The following is a 21,119-nucleotide window of genomic DNA, read 5'->3' on the forward strand; positions in this document are numbered from 1 at the left end:
CAGGTGAGGCACCACAACTTAATTACCATGTCAACGGGACTCCTAACGAGTTTGGGTACTACCTTGCTGATGACATCTACCCTAAATGGGTGACTTGTGCAATCAATCAAACATCCTGAGAATGATGCAGAAGTGTACTTTTCCACCAAGCAGGAGGCGTACCGCAAGGATGTCGAAAGAGCATTTGGGATTCTGCAAGCACGATTTGCAATTATTAGGCAACCTGCAAGAGGTTGGGAGCGAGAATCATTATCGACAATCCTGTTGGCTTGCATAATACTTCATAACATGATTGTTGAGGATGAACGAGATGACTACTACATGGTGAGTCCGACGATGATGATCTGAATCCAAATAGGTCAAGGAGAGCTCGGGTAAGAATATATGATGGCCCAAATTTGCCGTGTATTCCAAGAACCGGACATATCACAATGACTGAATACATGTCTCGTTACCGAAGGATACGCTCTCGTGTTGGAAATAATAATTTACGAAATGACCTTATCCAACATGTTTGGTCAAATAGAAGATGCTAGGAGAATATCTATGCTAGGTGAGGTAATAATTGACAATTTATTGTCATGTCATAATCCTCATCAATAAATGTTGTTGTTTTTCTTCTTGTTATTATTATTATGTGGCTTGTTTTAGTTTTCTTTTGATTATGTGGTTGCTTACTTTAATTTGTAATGAATAAAAGTTGTATTGAATTTTTCTTCATGTTCCAACCATTTTATTTCATAAGATTAAACTTGCATAAACTTCATTGACATAAAACAAATTCGACCGCCTACATTTCTACATAACTTGAACAATTTATTAAGAAAACATTGACCGAATTGATAAAATAACCAAACTATTCGTCATCTTCAGATGCCATACGTGGATGATAGTCGTCTTCGGTTGCCATACGTGGATGGTAGTCATTGGATGTTGTGGCGGAATTAGGAAACAACTCACGTGCCCTTAGCCTTTCAACAGCTTCCCTCTTCTTCCCATCAAAATATGCCTAGCTCCTTGGAGTAAAATCAACGGTTTGCATTATTACAATGGCTTCTTCCCTCTCCCTCTCTCGTCGATCCTCCTTCATTTTCTCTCTTATGGCTTTTGCCTCTTCCGCTTTGATGTTTTCTTCCCTCATTTGCTCTATGTTAGCCAATAATTTTTTTTGAAAGGCTTTCTCCTCCTTTTCTTTGGCCTTCAATTTATGTTTTCTTGCCATATTTCGTCCCATTGGTCTAGCAAGGGAATCCGGAGTCGAAGTTGGTGTCGAAGTAGATCCGTTTGGCTCGTCATCATCCTCCAAGGAAATAGGGAGGTTTCTTTGCACCGGTGATGAGCCAAAGTTTTCTAGTGGTGGATCATCAAACGTCACCCACTATCGCTACACAAATTAATTGTAACACCTTTGATGGCGAAAATTTTTTCCATTCATATCGTCCTTGTAGAAATCTTCGGCAAAGTGTTGCTATAACAAAAATAAAAATTATATAATAACAATAAGAATAGTTTCATGAAAAATATATATATATATATATATATATATATATTACAATTACTTGCTAAGCAAATTAAAAAAAAATTATGTAAAAGAGGTCTTACTTGGTCGGATTGATTAGCTCCGCAATGAATCCTCCTCTCGGCGCATTTGACGCATTGATGCAATTTGTTCATTTGTGGGAAGAGGTGTTTTTGCCATCGAGATTTACAACTCTCAAAATTTCTAACATTCGGAGGAGTACCATTGAAAAATTCTTTAAACTTTTGCTCCACTTGTTTCCAAATGTCGGTCTCTTTTTGGCTCGTACCTTTGTCGGAGTTTTTGGATACTTGGATGAACACAATGCAAAGAGCTTCATCTTCCTTTCTTGTCCAATTAGCTCCTTTGATAGACATGCTTTTCACTAGAAAGAGAATAGAAAGATAGAAGAAGTTTGTTGAAGTGAATTGTAGAAGGAAAACTAAAGGTGTGAAATTATAGAGAAATTGTGGTTGTATTTATAGAGAAAATGATGCTTTCAAATTTTATTGTTTTGTTAAAAAAAAAAAAAAAAACAACTAGCCGTTGCGTAAATAACGGCTAGATAATATTGGCCATTGATTTGCAATTATGGTGATAATTGCTTAATTGATAGCCATTGATCAATTATGACCGTTGGGAATCAAATTGGTTTCATTTAAACCAATAGCAAGCTGCCACATGCCCCCCTTTTTCTTCTTCTAGCAGCTCATTTTCTCCACATTTGGGTCTACTGCTGGGACCACAAATTCTGGACTAGGCCAGCCAAAGGGCTAAACATAGCCCTCTCACCAGCCCGATAGCCCATCTATGGCCCTTTGGCCCTTTTAAAACTTGCTATTGGAGATGAAATAAGGGCTAAATTATAGCCTTTGGCCTTCTAGACCTCCTTATTGGAGGTGGCCTTAGAGCACTTGCATTACGACCTAGGCCAAGCCAGACAATGCTTGTGATGCTTGGGCATATGATCAAAAAAGACCAATTGTAAACTGGAAAGGAGAATAACAACGACAGAAGCAACATATATATCTACACACACACATTTTCTCTTCTTGCAACCGATCAGACCCGATCAAACTAAGAAGAAGAAAAAAAATAGAGGCCAAGCAAGAAAGAAAACCCAACAAGCAACGATTCCAAGTCACTTCAAGGAATTCCAAAGAAAACGAAAAATAGCAATGGAAATGGACATAAGCTACAATAATTAGTAGAGGTAAGAGATTGGATTAAGAAGACAAAATGAGGTTAGGGTTTACCTGAAAGAGAGTCGAGCCTCAAAGAGATATGCCGCTCAGAGTGAGTGAAAGCTTCAACCTTTGGAAATTTGACAAACCAAGCTTTCTCAAAATCAGCTCCTCTTTCTCTTATCTTCTTCTTCCTATTGATTCTTTTGAAATTTGATATGCGGCTGCGTACAATATTGCTCGAGATAAAAAAAAAATATTTGCTTCTTCTTGTTCCAATTTAACCCTAAAGGAAAAAAAGGAAAAAAAAAATTAGAAAGGCTAAGGGCTAAACAAGTTACCAATTTGTTAAGGGGCCGTGACCACTTACCCAATTTTAGCCTGAAAATTGCCCACTTACTCCACTAAGAGTTTTCTACTCCCATTTACACAATTTAAGCACAAGTGACATTTTTACCCCCAGTCTAATTAATAAATTACAACCTTCTCTCTCTCTCTCTCTCTCTCTCTCTCTCTCTCTCTCTCTCTCTCTCTCTCTCTCTCTCTCTCTTCCCCCCCCTGTAACGTCAACTGAGCAAAGTGACCACCACCTTTGTCGACTTGAAGACGCCAAGTTCACTGTAGTCTTCACCGGATCTCTCTCTCTCCCTCCCCCCTGTCACGTTAACTGAGCAGGTAACCACCACCTCCGTTGACTCGAAGACGCCAAGTTCACCGCAGTCTTCGCCGGACGAGGATTGGACACCGGTTCGTTAGGAGCTAAGCGTTGGGGATTGGACGGCGTTGGGGACTGGACGGGGGCGTCCATCCATGGAGGCTTTGTCGTTCCTTAGCAGATTCGCAACCGACCCGAACGCCAGATATGGCTGACCCGAAATTACAGAGATCGGAGCCGGCGCTGGAGCTTCTTCAGCCTCCAAGAGCGATCGACGACTTATAAAACGACCGACTCGTCTTCCAGACCCGAACGTCGACTGACGTATAGCCTTCAGAAGCCGGAGACGAAGTCACGGTGCCGTCGAAGATGGTGATTGGGTGCCCAGAGCTTTACTGGGTGCCCAAATCAGAAGCTAGTTTTTTTTTTTTTTTTTTGCTACCAGTAGTGATTGCTACATTTCCTGGCTGGTCAAATTTTATTTTTCCAGTAGTGATTGCTTTTTTTATTATGATTTGGTTGGCAATAATAAGATTATTGGAATGCAATAATAAGATTACTGAGGGGCAATAAAATGTTTATTGGGGCAATAATAAGATTATTGGGGGCAATAATAAGATTATTTATTTGGATAAACCTCCGAAAACTTTCAAAATTCAAAACATCTTCATTTTTCACTAATTATTAATCCCCACTAACAAGTTTATTGGAGAGCAATAATATGATTATTGGGGGGCAATAATATGATTATTGGGGGTAATAATATGATTACTGGGGGGCAATAATATGGTTACTGGGTATTATTAGGGGGCAATAAATTCAGACGCCGGAATCCAGTCACCAGTCTGGTAGCCAGATTCCTGATTCTTGTGACCGGTCGCCGGATTTCGGTCATCGGTTGCTGGATTCTGGTGACCGGTCACCAGATTCCGGTCATACGTTGCCGGATTCCGATGACCGGTCGCCGGAGTCGGCGCCCGGCCACTGGTCACCGGAGCACAGCAAGGTGGAGGATGATTTCTCTCTCTAAGTGAGAAAGAATGAGAGGGCAAAAAAGTCTCAAAAATAAATAAAAAGAATAAAAAAATAATTAATTGGGTATTAGGGAAATAATCCCTTATAGTATTTTGGGTAAATGTGGTTAAAAAACTATTAGTGGAGCAAGTGGGCAATTTTTAAGCTAAAATTGAGTAAATGATCATTTCTCCATTTGTTAAATATTTTGAACCATTGGATATATTACTAATCCAATGGTCCAAAATATTTAACAAAATGAGGGTATGGCAAACACCAAGGTACCCAAGAATTCTCCACCAAATTGGTATTTATCTTATGCTTTAAATTAGTGCATATACAACATACTCTACCAATACATGCTATAGAATTCATGTTAAATTCTCTGGTTATGCATGTTAAGTTTTCAGGTCGATTGGCAAGGTTTGCCAATTAAGTGAAGTTTCAAAGATTATGTTTTCCAGTTTTCAGTGTCTTCCTTGCCTCTCCGATCCAAGTGAGCTTTTTCTTCAACACCCTTTTTGGATTTTTCATAAAGCCAGAAATTAAAAAAGTAATCTTTACTGTTACTTAGTTCTGTTGAATCCCAACTCAGCCAAAGATCGTTTCTTTTTGTTAGTGTTGCTGTTTTTTTTGGTGGAGCTTGACTTTTTTCTTACATGGGAATACTATTCCTTTTTGGTGTTTGGTTGGTGGGTTTAGTTCGGAGGTATGCTTTGGGTTTAAAAGCTGCATTTGTGATGCTGCATCTGATATATGTTGGTGTTCTTTTTCTGTTTGATGGAGGTTTGATAGAGAAAACTAAAAGAGAATCATGGTATGCTATTTCTTCTTTACTCTTTGTTTATCTTGTGTTTTAATTGTATGTCAAATTGTGGAGTGGAAAGTATAGCCTATTTGTGCACTGGGTTACTCTGAATGGATATCCCCTGTTCCAGTTGTATCGAAGTGGAAAGACAAGTAATTGGAATTCTGAATTTAGGATCAGGAAGTTAACTTTATCATATATGCACAGATGGGTTTCAATTGGTGTCTCAAATTAGTGTAAATTAGGTAGAGCTTGTTATTCAGCAATGTGTGCATTGTGTTGTGTGTAAAAGGAGGCAATTTATAATTGCAAACAAATCGGTGGAACATAAGAAATGTGAAAATAAATGTACTTGAAGGGCACAACTAACTGGGTCATCATATTTGAATTGCTTTATGAGTGTTTTCCTGTCATGCCTTGTCTTTCTTATTTCTTTGTCTTTCTATTCTATCAATTTTCAGGTATACAGGAACATATTTGGCTCTTTTTGTGATTACATTGGTTCAATACTTCGTTACTTCTGGTTCTTCTTCTGGGTAAATCTAATTGCATTCCGAATCTGAACGATTTTATGTATTTCTTTTTTAAAATTTTACTACTCTTCTAGAATTATATACGTGACATCAGTTTTAATATCCAGCTCTCCAAGCTAAATCCTATTTTTCGGTATTACAGATGTTTAGACAAAGCAGTTCTGCAGCTGAAGGAAAACGGTGTAGACCCAAGTCCTTGGAGGCTTTGCACCGTGACTCAAGTAGAGGAAGTAGAGATTATATTGAAACTTATTCCAATCCTAGCTTTCCAAGGGACACATTTCTAATCTGTTCTGAGATTTGCATGTTTGATACTCTTTTTTGGGTTTGAATGAGTTATCTCGTATGCTTGGTAGGAGAATGTGAAGTTTCGTATGTTGGATTTCTTTAATAATGGGTTTTTATGCAAATGTTGAGTCTTTAGCTTCATTTTGATATTGGCTTTTGCTATTACTAGGTTTGTTTCACTTTCCGCAAATTGATGCTAAGGATTGGGATTCTCAGCAGTATATATTATGGGATGGCATCAAGTTTGGTATTTGACTCCTACCAAAGCATATTAGTATTTGTCTTTGACTTTCTTTCCTTTGATGATACGCAAAGAACAGTGAATTTTCCGTTGTCTATTATCTTTCTGGTTTGCTTATGTTTAACTTGCTTGGTGGAAGATTTAGAGAAATTACAAAGAGAAAGAGTGTATATTTTGCAGTTATATGATATTTTTTTTTGTTCAATACAGGCCATCAACATTTGCACAAGCTGCAAAACTTAGGAGGATGGCAACTGCTAAGGAGAAAGAACTTGAATTGCAAACTGTACTATTTACAACTCAGCCATTCAATTAAGTTTGTGTGTTTGGTGCTCTGTTATGGATGGAGAGTAACTAACAGTTTTACCCGACTTCCAGATCAAGAGTTACATGGCAAGGAGATAAAAGGTTCATATGATTTGTATTTGAAAGTTTTGGTAATCTCCAAGGTAATGCTGGGTCTTTTAAGATTTCAAGTATTCATTTTGCCTTCCGAGTTAAAGTTCTTAACAGCTACAGACGTTAATTTCCATTTAGGTCTTGACATATCTTGTGCTGGTTTGCTAGTTTTGGAGGGTTCACAACAACTTGTTCAGCCCTTTGGTAATGCATTCTTGTTCCGAATTTAGTTATGGAGTCCTGTAGATCTTTCTACCAGTTTGGCTATTCACAAGATTTTCTTTGTTCTTTTCTTCTAAACTTTTTGACATGATGATCTGAGTTTTGCCTACTACCATGCATGTCTGCATCTCCTAAGCATGTGAATTGGGATAATTACCAATTTATCAACAAAGGAAAAAAGAGAAAGGAGATATGGTTCTAAAGAACAGTGTAGGATGCGGATTACAAGTGATAGTAGCATAAATAATTGAGTGCACTCATGATTAATTAATGTATTTTGTTGCTTTGCAAGGAATATACAAACTTGCTTACACACAGAAGGATATTGCTGTGGTTCAAGCTAAATGGGCAAATCATATTATACAGTTCTATCTTTGGTTCTGTTTAAGGTAGATGAGTAGCACTTGGAACTTCTTTAATTTGTGTATTTATATATAACTGATGGAAAGTGATGATGAACCTAAATTACGCATGCAGTTGCTCTGTCTACTCTTTCTTTACCTTATATGTTTTTGACTTAGTGCACTAGGTAAATGATCGAGATAAGATGGTTTTTTGGTTCTCTCGATCATAATGTGACTGTTAGCTAGGTTTAGAGTTATGGAACTATGGATTGTATTTTGGATATATGATATTGATTCAATGAAATGTTGGCATCATATTGAATGCTTATTTTACTCCAATTTTATGGGTTTGATGATGATTAAATGAATGATGTTGAAATGGTTGAAAGGCAACACATATATGCAGGTTCACAATATGTTGTATCAAGAAAATAGAAACAACATAAACAAACCAATCATCTGTTGTTTCTACCAGCTTCAAACAACATAAAAGTAGAGTTCAAACAACTCTCAAACAACATAACAAGGACTAAAAAATCGAAATTTTCGGCGATATTTCGTCGAAATTTTCGTTTTTTTCACTTGTCTAAATTTCCGTTACATTCCGTGTAGATTTAGATGGATATTTTGGTAATTTCCCAAAATTTCCCGAAATATCCCGATTTTGGCGATATTTTTCAAAATTTTGGGTTTTTTTTGGAACCTTTGACGGATATTTTGGAAATTTCCCGAAATTTCCGGAAATATCTCTATTTTGGCGATATTTTGCGAAATTTTGGGTATTTTTTTTGGAACCTTCCGTCTCTTCCCAGTTCCCACTCTACCACTCTTTCTCCACATGCAAAGTCAACACTACCCTTCCCACCCTTTCTCACAAATGCAACATCAACATCAGTACATCACCATCACGTGGCTGACGTACACATAGTTAGCCTAAACTTCAAATCAAAAAATCAACAAGGTCACTCCATTGCCCTTTGAGAGCCTTGGCCAACTCTGCTGCACATACACTCATGTTATCTTTGCACCATTCTAATATATATTCATTTAGCCTACGAATCTGAAAACTTAGATGCATGTCCAATCAATAACTAACATAGAACAATTTATTATATTTTGAATTTTATTTACCAAATTTTCAAAAAATTTACAACAATATTTCAATTTTGAACTTCTATAAATAGGGTTTAGGGTTCCACTCATTCCTTGCACCGAAAGAACAAAGTTTCTTTCTTCTTTCTTCTTTCTTTTACTACTTCACTCTATAATTATGGTAAGTAATAAGTTAATATTATTAACCATTTAGTTCTTATTGTTTATTCAGCATTTACCGTTTCATCTTAAATTATTACAAATTACTATATAACAATGTTTATTCAAGGTTTTCTTTTCATATATAGTAGATAACTGATAAAACAAACATATCCAAAAGTTTCACTTAAAATTTCCATATTTTCCTTCAAATTTCCATAATTTTTCTTTATTTTTTATCGAAATCGATATATCTTCGATATTTCCGTCGAAATTTCCATTTTTAGAACCATCGATATTTTCTCGAAACTCGATATTTTAGTCACTGCAACAGAAGTAGGTGGCTAATCTCTTGTTTCTACCTACTTCAAACAACATAGAAGTGGAGTTCAAACAACTCCTAGACAATAGAAGTAAGTGGTTGATATGTTGTTTCTACCAACTTCAAACAACATAAAAGTGGAGGTTAAATAACACCCAGACAACAGAATTAGGGGGTTAATATCTTGTTTTTAACTACTTCAAACAACAGATATTTGAGTCATACTATACTCTAATTGAGATTCAAACAACATAGATAAACTAAAACTGTAGCTTGAAGTCAAGTCTAACCACAACAATCACAATTATCTGTAGTCCAAACAATCTCAAACAACATAACTCATGGTATATATGTTGTTGCATACTAAATCGGTCAACATATAACTGTCATTGTACTTCAAATCAGACAACAGAAACATCAACTAAGCTTCAATATTGGTTCAATCAAATGACAGAAACAAGTAAAACTCCGTCATGTTAGATTAACTACATCGACAGATATTTTGTTAAGCCTGTTGATGAAGTGAACTTTCAACAACATTAATATATAGTAGTAATATGTTTCAGACGACAGATGGAACCTACTTCTTCAATATTTGTGAGATTTTTATCGATCAGAGACGTTGACATATGTGAGGGATGTAAGCTGCTTTAGTTGCTGAGGAATTTCTCCGGAAAGCCTGTACGTACGTTATTTGAAAGATGCATGTAATGCGTAATGTCAACTTTCCCAAGGATAATGGGATGGTAGCAGTGAGAATGTCATTGGAAACATTAAGAAGGCCAAGTCCTTTCAAGTTCCAATGAATTCATTAATCTTACCTTCAAATTTGTTGCATGATATATCAATGACCCAAAAGTAAGATATGATCAATAAGTTTCTGAATACCTAAATACTTCTTTCCTGGAAGTGTTATTTACTCTGTTTTTAGCCAACAATTCTCTTCGCGCATTTCTAAATTTTGATTTATTTTTATTCGCAATTATCAAAGACAAAAAAGAAAAGTTTAACCCCATGCTTGTACATTCATCTCTTATGTGAAAGGTATCAACTTTCTAATTGCAATCATCAAAGACAAGAAAATATAGAAAACTAAATGCACTCCTTACTCTCTAATCCATCGAATCAGCAAATGAAAACTTAATAAATGGTAGTTAAGGACTGCGTACCAGGTTATCTGAGACCGAAATGACTATTTCTCTCTGCCTGCAGTTTATGCATCTCACACCAAACCACATCGAGTCGTCTTATTAGCATTCGCAATAATCAAAAATCAAACTTGATGCTCTCAGCAACTTGGGAATTTTCATGGAATTTTGAAAAAAAAAAAAAAAAACTTCAAACTAAATTAAATTGTAATCAGGAGCTTACCCGCTTAACTTTCACTCCTCTTCAACCTCCAACTAGCGCTCTGTAATATCAAACGGATGATTTGGTTTTCTCCTGCTTTACAAATTCAAGCTCAGTTGAACATCTCTGCAACCTCACCAAACAGCACAGAGTATTCTTTGCCTCATTTGAAATAGCTAAAATAGCTTGGCAATGAATTAAACTACCTCACCAAAACATACAGACTCCGAATTAAACAAGAAGTTTTGAACAGCGCAGACAGGTAAGAAATGCTGATCGAAATGGAGCGGTTTTTACTTCTAGGCTTCTGGCAATCAAAATAATAGACCAAAGGTTAAAATTGGGCTTTGAAGTGGGCTTCACTCTATCTTCCTCATAGTCATCTTTAAATAACTCAAAGGTACACGCCTTAAACTTTCCCACAAGTTTATGTCCAATTGTATTTTACTTTTCCTTTTTAGAAAGAAACAGCCCAAGGTACTTCTAGCCTTGAAAGCATGGGAATGTTCTATATATCTGTATAACTACAAAAGTTTCTAGGTAACGGGCAGCAAAATCAAATATCTCAATTCATTTATATAAAAACAATAAAGTTTGGTACTCTACTACTTTCCTAGTATAGGCAGATGATAAGAGCATATTTATGCGATGTTAATAGCGTTAATCTCCATACTTTCTTTGTTAGTTTAGTGTATTTTCTGGTTATTTACTTTGTTTATTTGTTTTATAGGTATCTTGGAGTAAAGAAGAAGAAAAGAAGTAAAAGAGGGATTGAAAAGCAAAATCGGGAAATCTGCCTGTGCAGATCAGTTAACTTCGACAGAGCACTGAGACCAGCTCAGAACGATCCAGAGAATGATCTTTATATTGATGGATAGCCTCGGATGTCTAGTTTCCGAATCTTTTTACGTCTCATCAATATCATTTTTCTAGAAGAAGTTATGGCCGATTTAGTACAAGAAGGTTAGGCTGCGCGTGAATCTGAGGTTGGACGGGAATTTATGTTTCGAGGCCCAAATCACACCAAGAAGCCCGAGGACGAGTTTGTGCTTCATATTCCGACTCATGATGGACAAATGGCACGATGTGAATGGTTAGAATAAGTTATCAAGTTCAAGAGCCAATAGGAAAACTCCACCTAAGCACGTGAACCCGAATTCTTTTAGGTTTTGGATTTCCTAACCTCTAAGCATATAAAGGGGATCAATCTGCAGCAGCTCTCTCTCTCTTCTTCTTCCTCCCTTTTTCATTATTTTGTGTTTTTGATTCCAATTATGTGTAACTAAATTTCCAGTAGTTTGGGGGCAGTTGAAACCCCTAGACATGATCCATAACATGCTTTAACATTCAATTTGTTTTCCAATTAATAAAGTTGAGGTTTTGTTTACCGATTTCTCATTGATGAATTCTATGTTTGTGTGCTTTGGAGGCCTACTTAGTATGCATGCTAGGGTTCTAATAGTTTGATTGTTTGATGCCTGGATCAATAGCTGGATTCCTCAAATGGTCTAGAGAAGTAATTGGTAGTTTTCACTAGCAAGTAAACAAAACCCTAGGTTTAGCAAGGCTATAAGTTAATTGCGATGCCTAGTGATTGCTCAAACTCTTTTCAAACTTAATGATCTCTGCATGTTTAATCTAATAAGCGTACCTTTAGGTTGCATTGCTTGGGAATAGTCTAGGTGTAGAGCACTTCCTGCCTAGCGTACAAAGTAAGAAAGAGTAATAGGTTGTGTTCAAGCGTACCGAGCCAATCTGAGTGTCTTCAACTAAGTTAATTGGTAGTAAATTGGACAAAGTGTGTTGTGTGTGATTGTTGGAGGTGGATACTTCCTTCCTAGCTAGTTTCATTATATTGATATCAACCAATCTCAAATCTGTTCCAGTTTCGTTTTTCTTTCTGTTCTCTGTTTTCACGTATTTTATTCTCATAGTAAAAAAACTCCAAAAATTCTTAAATTTTTTGTGCTGGACGCCTTGTGTGTCTAGTACGTCTCTGTAAATTTTCATATTTTTCTGGGTTGTTTTGGTTAGGATTTTAGTTTGTTTTTCGACTGCTGTTCAGTAGGAACTGCAGTCACGTTTTGTGACTTTTGTTGAAGCTTTTAGTTTAACTTAATCCTCTACGGGAGACCCTTATTTCCCTATATTACAATTGACATATTTGCAGGAGAATAAGGAAAATCGATAGCTTATAAATTTAGCTATCAATTTTTGGCGCCGTTGCCGGGGATTACTTTTATTCTAATTGCTTCTACTAGTTTGTTTAATTTGATTTCTGTTTTAGTTTCTTACTTAGTGTTTCTTTGTTTGTGTTTTCAGGTGTATGCTTACTCGTAAAACTGCTCAAGGCAATCTTACCCCCTTGGATTCAGAGATAGAACGCACTTGCAAGTCAAATAGGAATCAAACGAAGGGAACTAGTTTGCCAATTGACGACACAACGGCGGTTCTACTTCCTCACAAGGGGAGGAGGAAACACCACCAAACTCACCTGCACATTCAATTCACGAGGACGAAGAGGAACCCCCAAGACTCGACATGGCATTGAAGGATGCTTTTGTTCCGACAGCTTCGGAATCCCCCTCATGCATAGCTTACACACCACCTAGCAATCAAGCCTTCTCCATTCTTGTGCAGCTCCTTAACTCGTTGCCTAAGTACACTGGCACACCATCTGAGGATCCTAATGTTCACATTAGGGAATTCTTAGATATTTGCAAGCTGCAAACCATTCAGAACATCCAACCAGAAGGACTCAGGTTACTTCTATTTCCCTTTTCTTTAAAAGATGATGCAAAACGTTGGTTGTACTCGTTACCTGCAGGTATCATCACAACTTGGGATGAAATGGTTAAGAAGTTTTTGAAACAATATTTCCCCGCTCAACTGATAAAACGACTAAGGAGGGAGATCCAAAACTTCACTCAAAAGGATGGAGATACACTATATGAGGCATGGGAGGAATTTCAGGAGTTGCAGAGGAAGTGTCCCCATCACAATTTCAGTCTGAATGACCTTGTCCAATTTTTCTATAGGTAGGTCTCCAAATATATTTTCTTTCCATAAAAATAGCCCTAGAAAATCTCCACCGAAATCTTCTTTATATTTTCTGATTTCTCACGCCACTTCCTTGTTTCTCTCTTTACTTTGGACGGCAAACTCTCCCTAGGGTTTAGTCATGCGTCAAAAACCCTAGTTGCATGGGTTTTTGTGGGCCTTTAATCCAATTGCCGAAAATTCAATGTCTCTTGAGAATTCATGGGCCTCCATGCGCCACCTTTATGCCATGTCATCATCTAGAGTCTTCAAGAAGCTTCTCTCATGCCATGTCACTTCATTAATTCGATCTCCATTCTTGGTTGGCTCAAGAGTCTTGTTTTGGCAAGCTTTCCTTTTCTGGACAGGGTTTCCTGGTTGGACCAGGAAAGCTTCACTTCTTCATTTCTGCTCATTTGTGCTTCCCTTTGTACTTCATCTTGTCTCCCTCCAACGTTGGCTAGCTTCTCTCTCCATTTGTGAGCTCATTTCAGCTCATTTGTGACAAGGAACTGAAAATAGAAACTAGTAAGAAAAATAGAAACTTTCTAAAAATGAAAAATAGAAACTACAAAAATAGAAACTTTCTACAAATAGGAACTTTCCCAATCGAAGAATGGAAACTTTCCTAAACAGGATTTTATTAAGGAAATAACGCAAGAAATGTAGGGAAAAGCAAGTAAAACGTCGCATTAAAATGCTCCTATCAAATTCCCCCACACTTAGCTTTTGCTAGTCCCTTAGCAAAATCACACAAAGACACACACTAAGACTCAACGAAATTTTAAAGACTCAACACATACAAAGACTCTATTGCCCTTCAACTTTTTGTCTCAGCAATCTCTTACTTTCACAACACCAAGATTAGCACTTAACCAAGAGTCAATGTTTAAGCATTCGAGAGTTAATTGAAACACATAATTCACACATACACAAGTAGGACTTGGTTGTAACAATGGTGATGGATTCTGTTAAGCATGTTTCAAACAAGTTTGATTCAAATCCTCACAAGGTATATCCACTCTTTCTTCTCTCAGAATTCAAGGCAATGCTTAAAAGCTTATACACTCAAGTATATGTGAAAGATGGCAAGTGTATCACATAATGTAAGAAACGAAAGCACGAGTATAAATTTTTCTTTTAAAGATCTCATGAATGATACCAACTACTTGCACAGATGGACCCAAGCCATATGTTCAACTCTTGTAACTCATCTCCACATCAAGGGCTGTCCCATCTTAAGGATCAAGAAGGTCTTCTCAAGGGTTGTAATGGGGCTAAGCTTCAAGGTTTTAAAGAAACGAAGGGTCAGGATTTATCAAAGTGTCCTAAAAACCTAGCAGAGCACATGTAGATGTAAAGACCTCAAGAAATCCACCAAGGCATTGTAAAAACGTCACTTTCCCTAGATGTAACATAAAAGGGCCTAATGTCTTCATGTTGGGCCCAATCTTCATTGTAGACTTCCCTTGAACTCTAGTGGAATGGACAAAGGCCAAATTTTTCTGTAGTGGGCCTTCAGTTCAAAGTAAACTCCAAAATCACTAAGTATGGGGGATTAAAATCCATAAACATACATTTTTCTTTCTTTTTAGCCGTACACATTTTTTTTCTTTTCTTTCATTTTTCACGGCTCTTTCATACATTTTTCTTTCATGGACAAGTCTACCCCCACACTTGAACTTTCACCTCTTCTCAATTTTCATCCTTAGCACCAAACCCACGTAGTATGTCTCAAAAGATAGCTCCACTAAGTTCTTAGAACAAAGGGTAGGATTGTAACTATACTAAGCTTCATGGTTAAGGGTTTTAAGGGTGATGAATGAAAAGGCTTAACGTAGGCTCAAAGGGGTTTTTCTAGGGGAGTCCCACGACGGGCACAATTAAGGACACAGGTTTATATGGCAATGGTGGTAATTCCTAGGTTGCCTCTATCCCTTCCAGAATCAGGGCCATGTATTGATATAACGTCTCAACAAGCACAACAGCGAATTCTAGCATTCTCTAGTCCATCAAACTTAATCTATGGCAAGTAGTCAATCACGATGAAAGAATAATGAGATCATCAAACATCGCCAAGAAAATAAGAATATATTTTTCAATTATCACTCCAAGAAAAAGGGACATGGGCTCAATTATCTCACATGGGCTTATATGAATCAAAACTCATCTTAACATGCTCATATTCTGTACCAAAGTTACGAGATCCATATCCACTACAAGGCATATATTTTTCATATATCTCAATTAACCAAAGAATACCATGTTAAAGTCATCTCAATTTTGTGATCCTCTTTTAATCATGATTTCAGAGATATAGAATCATCCTAGACAGTTGAAAGGGCATCCTAAGACTCAAAACAAAAACAAAAGCAACGAAATTTTTTTGAATTTTTGACATTTTTCGATTTTTTTGTATTTTTCAATATATATGACTCAAGATAAAAGTGTAAATCCATTCCCCCACACTTAAATATTGCATTGTCCTCAATGTAATCAATCATAAGCATGCAATGACACAATTAAGCATATAGGGATGGAATTTACGAAAATAACTCTAAAACAAAGAAAAATTGGAGAAGTAAAAGGGGAAGAGAAAGCAAATCTGCGTTGATGACTCCTCCACAGCTACTTCTGAATTGGGTTGCCTCCCAAGCAGCGCTTAATGTTTATAGTCTTTCAGCCTAGACTTGGTTTCCTCTCGTCCTCAGCTGGTTGGGCCTTGAAAGCCTCCTTTTGGGTTTGGAATTGTGTTGCTCGGAAGCCTACCAGTTTCATGAAACTTGGTCATGAAGTCCACCACTTGTCCCATCTGCTTCTTAAGGTCAGCAATGTCCTTGGTGTGGTTCTGTTGTCCTTGTAGCAAAGTCTGTGTGTCACTAGTCAATGCCTGAGTGGAATTAGTCAATGCCTCTATCGTCTTATCATAGTGAGAATTGGAATTCCCAACATTGTGTTGAGGAGGCATGTAAGGTCTTTGATAGGGAGGTCCTTGAGGATGTTGGAAACTGCCACCAAGAGGGTTCTGAACATTTTCATTGTTGGTCCACTTAAAGTTGGGGTGGTCCCTCCATCCAGGGTTATAGGTATTCGAATATGGATCATACCTTGGACGTTGGGGACCCCCTTGGTTCCCTTGATGGCCTATGGCATTCACAGACTCCCAACCACCATTCTCACTTAGTTGAGGACATTGATCCGTAGGATGTCCTTGGGTAAAGCATACCCCACAAGCAGAAGGTCCTCCATGGCCTTGAGTAGTCGCCACCTTGTTCACAAGAAGGGTGAGTTTGCTCAATTGATCCGCAATGGCAGGACTAGTGCTCACCTCATTTACCCTACAAGTGGTTTGTCTCACACCCTCATACTGTTGAGTGTTTAGGGAACGATTAGCTATGAGTTCCTTCCCAGCCACAGGTGACTTATCCACAAAAGCTCCTCCAGCTGCAGCATCAAGCATTTGCCTTTCTAAGGGTAGTAGTCCTTCATAAAAACATGTAAGTAGGGTCTCATCCTTCATCTGATGTTGAGGACATTATGCATGTGGTGACCCGAGAGGGGGTCCCACAGCGCCGCGACTCCGAGCCAATGAGGAATCGACATGTCACGAATGACATCTCGATAGCTCATCAACCCGAAACCGCAAGGCCTTTTGAGTCTAGGTTGCTGGTTTATAAAACACTTTCTTGGACAAAAGTCACAAAATATTCTAGCAACCGAACAACATATTTTCGCAAGCGGAATTTTAAAGTGAGCTAAAAGATTTAGGCTTACAATCGGAGTCCAATTTGGAAAATAACAAATCACGAAGTGAAAACAAGTATGAGAGACGCGCCCCAGGGTTACGGGTCTCTCGAAATTTTGTGAATGAGTGAATAGAAAACAAATAAATTAGTGAGGAAATAAATAACCAAGTTACTTCAAAATCCGATAAGGGACCAAAACCTTCCTTTTGATAAAACTAAAGAGAAATCCGCCAAGCCGGGCCATGTGCCTCCCCTGTACGCTTGCCGACCACGTGCTTGAAACCTGCACACTATAGTAGGGGTGAGCTTTCGTCCTCGCATGCCCAATAGGGGCCGACCCAACCATGCTAGGTTTGAAAACAATATACTTGAAAATATTTACTACATAATATTGTGCACGTTTATCGAAAATACTTTAAAAATAGGCAACCACAAACATTTATTTCTTTTATAAAACATATGCAGTATGCTTCACACAATTTGGAGCTCCGAGATACTTACCTGCCGGCTAATATAAAATAAATCGGTGACCGACCTGGTTCGTCCTGAATTCGAGAACCAGCCAACTACTCTGTAGTACTTCTGACTACAAGTAGCGAAAGTGTCCATTTCCTGGCCCTGAGTCTCCTATGACTGGTTCACTGTCTATACTTATCTTTCCTCGACAAACATAGGAGCACAGCCCCCTCCGGAGGTTCACGGTTATCGACACCGTGGGATCCCTAGGAATCTACGCGTCTAGGTCCCATTCACTTTCAGGTCACAAGTATAAACATACAAGGGTACAGTATCTCAACATGCAAGTCTAGCCTCGGTTTTCGTAATTAGCAATTATCAGTTCTGAAAACACATGTATCACGAGGCATCGACTAATGAACAACCAAAAACGCACTTGCAGGCAACATACTATCTTAGTATAACATTCCACATATATCGAAAACCTCTAACAAGGAAGGGACAGCTCACCCTACCTGGTATTGGAGTGCCCATCCACAATTAGATTCGTTCTCGACTTTCGACACTTTGTCCACTTCCAAAAGCACACGCACGAGTCCTTTATAATAAAATCGAATCAATGAGTAAGTTGACAACATTACAACTCAACTAACCGAGCAACCCAAATCTTTTACTCAAAATCCCTTTAAGTTCGTTGAATCATCTTTTGATCAAAACAACGATGTAGAACTTATGCTTAAAAGAGTTTCTTTTAGTAGATAAAATATATTATCCATTCCTAAATAATCCAAATGATGCAGCATTTGAATCATTTAGGATATGGTCATTATACTTGGCACTTTGACCTTTATTTGTTTAGCATTTCTACTTTAAGAAAACAACTTACAATTACCATTCCCGAATGACCACAATTCTTAGAGTCATTCCGGGATATGATTAGCTTTAAAGTACTTCGCTAGTGACCTAATTCCTTAACCATACAAGTTTGGCTTAATCACACCATCACTTTCCACGTGACGTGGTTATTCATCAAATTCCTTACTACCAATTCCTTTAAAGAGTTTACCTTGCAATCCAACATTCCAATATAGATAACAGATTCACCATTTTACTAACAAAACCTATTATGTCCATACAAATTGCCAGTTCACTCTTATACACAATATAGCCAAGTTCTCATCAAGCTTGACGACTAAATCAAGCATTAATCAATCAAGTGACCTTCCAAAATGTATTTCATTCAGTAACCATCCACGAGAGTTTTAAAATACAATCACCACACCAAAACTGGTGGTTTAGCAGAGACCAACATCTTACCATTTCTTCATTCCCAACTTGGAAACCAATTTCGTCGTGACTGTACTCCACAACCATCAACCAATCGAATCCCTAGCAAACAGAACAGTATCAATACCCAATTCCCACAACCAATTCCAAATCCAAAACACAGTTCAAGGTTCTTACCCTTTTCTCGATATCAACCGGACTGGCCCAACTATTTCTCTTTTCTCCAAAACATCCCAGAATGCAGAAATCCACCAAATCCTCACATAATCCAAATAAACGACAGAATTATGATCTTTAATCGAATTCTTAACCAAATTCATATCCAACACTGAATTCTTGAATTCTTACCTTCCCAGTTTCAACTGAAATTAACCCAGCAGCTCCTTCTCCTCCAACACTCCAAAAACGCAGAAATCCACATCCCCTCCAGAATCTGTATTGAGCTCCTGTCTCCATTCACCTCCGAGCTTGGGGTTCCAAACTCCAATCCAGAAAATCTAAGTTAGAAACCCATTACTTCGAAAGTGAAACTCAACCGGACAAGGAAAGGGGCCTCGGGGTTGGCTTACCAGAATCATTGCTTACGCCGGCGGAGCTATGGCGGTCCACGCGCCAGCGGCGGTGCGTGTAGCGCGTGCGACGGCTCTAGTCGAAATCGGAGGTCTGCATCTTAGAAACAGGTGGGTAGTGAGGCGCTGATTACATCTATGGAGGTAGTTTAGCTCGACTTGGACTGGAGGTTGGGGAACGAAGGCATGCAGAGCTAGCTACGAGTTCCGGCGAGCTCGTACGGCGGTTTTCCGGCTTCGGGATTTAAGGCATGGTCTCCTCAAGGCTTGGTGCTTCAATTTCTGATAATGGTGGTGTGAATCAGAGACTGGAGACCGGAGGATTATGGAAGGCGGTGGTGTCGCGGGTTTGGTGGTAGCGTGTGGAGGTTGGAGACGATGCATGGTGGTGCTGGGCTCGGGTTTTGGTCGGATATAGGAGCTGGTTCGAAGGGTGGTGGCGGTTTTGCAAGACAGTGGCCGGAGATGGGGTTTTCCGGTGATGGCAGAGGGAGGACGAGAGGGAGAGAGAGATCGGGGAGAGAGAGTGATGCGGCTGCAAGGGAGAAATGAGAGTTTTGGTTTTTAGGGTTTCCAAGTTTTCTATTTATACTAGTGTCTGTGAAACGACGATTTTACCCCTGCGACGAATTACGAGATTCTCTTAGCTGATTGCTTTCGGTTTCGGGCTCGTAAATTTTCTTTTACTCGTTTTTCGTCGGAAACTTCCTAAGTTAGTTCTCGACCTCATCCTAAACCTAAAACTCGATTTCGTTAGAACTAAAAATTTAAATCGTCACTACAAGTCTACAACTCAATTCGCCTTCCTTTCAAATTTGCTTCAATGAACTTTAGTAACCTTCTAGGCCCAAATGAAAGAAATCTCGGCCCAAACCTAAATCATAAGGCCCAATAAGTGGTCTCGACACCAAAACAATTTCCAAAATCTAATTCTTCACTTAATTCACCTTGCGAAAATCTTATTGGCGAAAAATTACATTCTAAAAATTAAACAAAATTTTCGGGGGCTCACAGTGCAAGTAAGGAATTGAACCTCTCATAGTAGGCAGAGTAGGACTCGTCTTGAGCTTGCTCGATTCCACTGAGCTTCTTTCTAAGTGATATGACCTTCGAAGCTGGGAAGTATTTTTCCAAGAAGGCCTTCATCATTGTGTCCCATGATGTGATACGTCCTGCAGGAAGCTCATAAAGCCAATCTTTGGCTCTGTCAGCGAGAGAGAATGGAAATGCCCTCATTTTAAGAATGTTCTCATCTGCTCCTTGTGGTTGCATGTTTGCACACACAGACTGGAATTCTCGGATATGCTTGTTAGCATCCTCCATATTAAGGCCATGGAACATAGGGAGCTTGTGCAACAATCCACTCTTAAGCTCAAACTCTGCCTGTCTTCCTACTGCAGGGGCAGGGTATACAATGCCTGAAGGGGGTCCTCCTGGAATCACTGATGAGGAAAGTTCCCTAATGGACTGATTTGCACTTCCACCCATGTCTTCTTCTTCTTCAGGAGGTGGTGAAAGTGGAAGGGGTGGTGTAAGTAATGGTGGAGATGAAGTTGATGTAGGTGATGTGGATTCCTCCGAAGGAAACAGCCTCCTCCCTTGATTGTTAATTGTGTACTCCTTGTAGGTCGAAGGGGAGGGGCTGTTGTACTCAAAAAGTGAAGGATTCTTCAAATGAGCGAGCCTTGCTTCAATTTCTTTTATTGTAGAGGGTCTAGAAGGCTCGGTCATTCATAGAAATCCTGAACATCATTAAAAATTAGAAAAGTTAGTAAATTACATAGTGAAGTAAATACAAGTTAATGATTTATACATAAACGTCACTATTCACGAGTCACTATTCACGAATTATACAAGTATAAATTACAAAGTATAAAATACAAAATACCCAC

The 21,119-nt window shown here is 38.4% G+C and overlaps 2 protein-coding genes, 1 long non-coding RNA gene and 1 other non-coding gene across 21 annotated transcripts; 1 reads left to right on the forward strand and 3 right to left on the reverse strand.

Moving 5' to 3' along the window:
* Positions 1-720: 720 nt before the first annotated feature.
* On the reverse strand, positions 721-13,517 carry LOC112195227. 10 transcript variants are annotated; one of them, XR_005808521.1, is made up of 7 exons: positions 12,625-13,517; positions 10,342-10,437; positions 10,152-10,223; positions 9,950-9,986; positions 2,776-2,989; positions 1,603-1,904; positions 721-1,468 (listed from the first exon to the last, which is right to left on the reverse strand). It is a non-coding gene; the product is annotated as an uncharacterized LOC112195227 (long non-coding RNA). The 10 variants fall into 10 exon arrangements; XR_005808519.1 differs by having other exon boundaries at positions 10,337-10,437; XR_005808520.1 differs by having other exon boundaries at positions 9,950-10,026; positions 10,337-10,437.
* Positions 4,207-6,161, forward strand: LOC112195226 (protein S-acyltransferase 10). The gene is made up of 3 exons (XM_024335599.2): positions 4,207-5,189; positions 5,642-5,716; positions 5,856-6,161. The coding sequence occupies exons 1-3, from the start codon at positions 5,032-5,034 to the stop codon at positions 5,998-6,000; spliced, it is 378 nt and encodes a 125-aa protein (XP_024191367.1). The 5' UTR covers positions 4,207-5,031; the 3' UTR covers positions 6,001-6,161.
* Positions 13,029-13,135, reverse strand: LOC112195586. The gene has a single exon (XR_002934639.1). It is a non-coding gene; the product is annotated as a small nucleolar RNA R71 (small nucleolar RNA).
* A 105-nt stretch (positions 13,518-13,622) lies between the features above and the next one.
* LOC112195170 lies at positions 13,623-19,796 on the reverse strand. 9 transcript variants are annotated; one of them, XM_024335534.2, is made up of 6 exons: positions 19,228-19,794; positions 19,007-19,139; positions 18,836-18,916; positions 18,689-18,760; positions 17,887-17,969; positions 16,898-17,205 (listed from the first exon to the last, which is right to left on the reverse strand). In XM_024335534.2, exons 2-6 carry the CDS (start codon positions 19,112-19,114, stop codon positions 17,085-17,087), a joined length of 465 nt encoding a protein of 154 aa, XP_024191302.1. In that variant the 5' UTR covers positions 19,115-19,139; positions 19,228-19,794; the 3' UTR covers positions 16,898-17,084. The 9 variants fall into 9 exon arrangements, with proteins under 9 accessions (XP_040372752.1, XP_024191304.1, XP_024191302.1 ...); XM_040516814.1 differs by having other exon boundaries at positions 19,007-19,146; XM_024335535.2 differs by having other exon boundaries at positions 19,007-19,155.
* Positions 19,797-21,119: the final 1,323 nt, after the last annotated feature.

The sequence above is a fragment of the Rosa chinensis genome, chromosome 3 (genome assembly GCF_002994745.2).
Source record: "Rosa chinensis cultivar Old Blush chromosome 3, RchiOBHm-V2, whole genome shotgun sequence".
NCBI lineage: Eukaryota > Viridiplantae > Streptophyta > Magnoliopsida > Rosales > Rosaceae > Rosa > Rosa chinensis.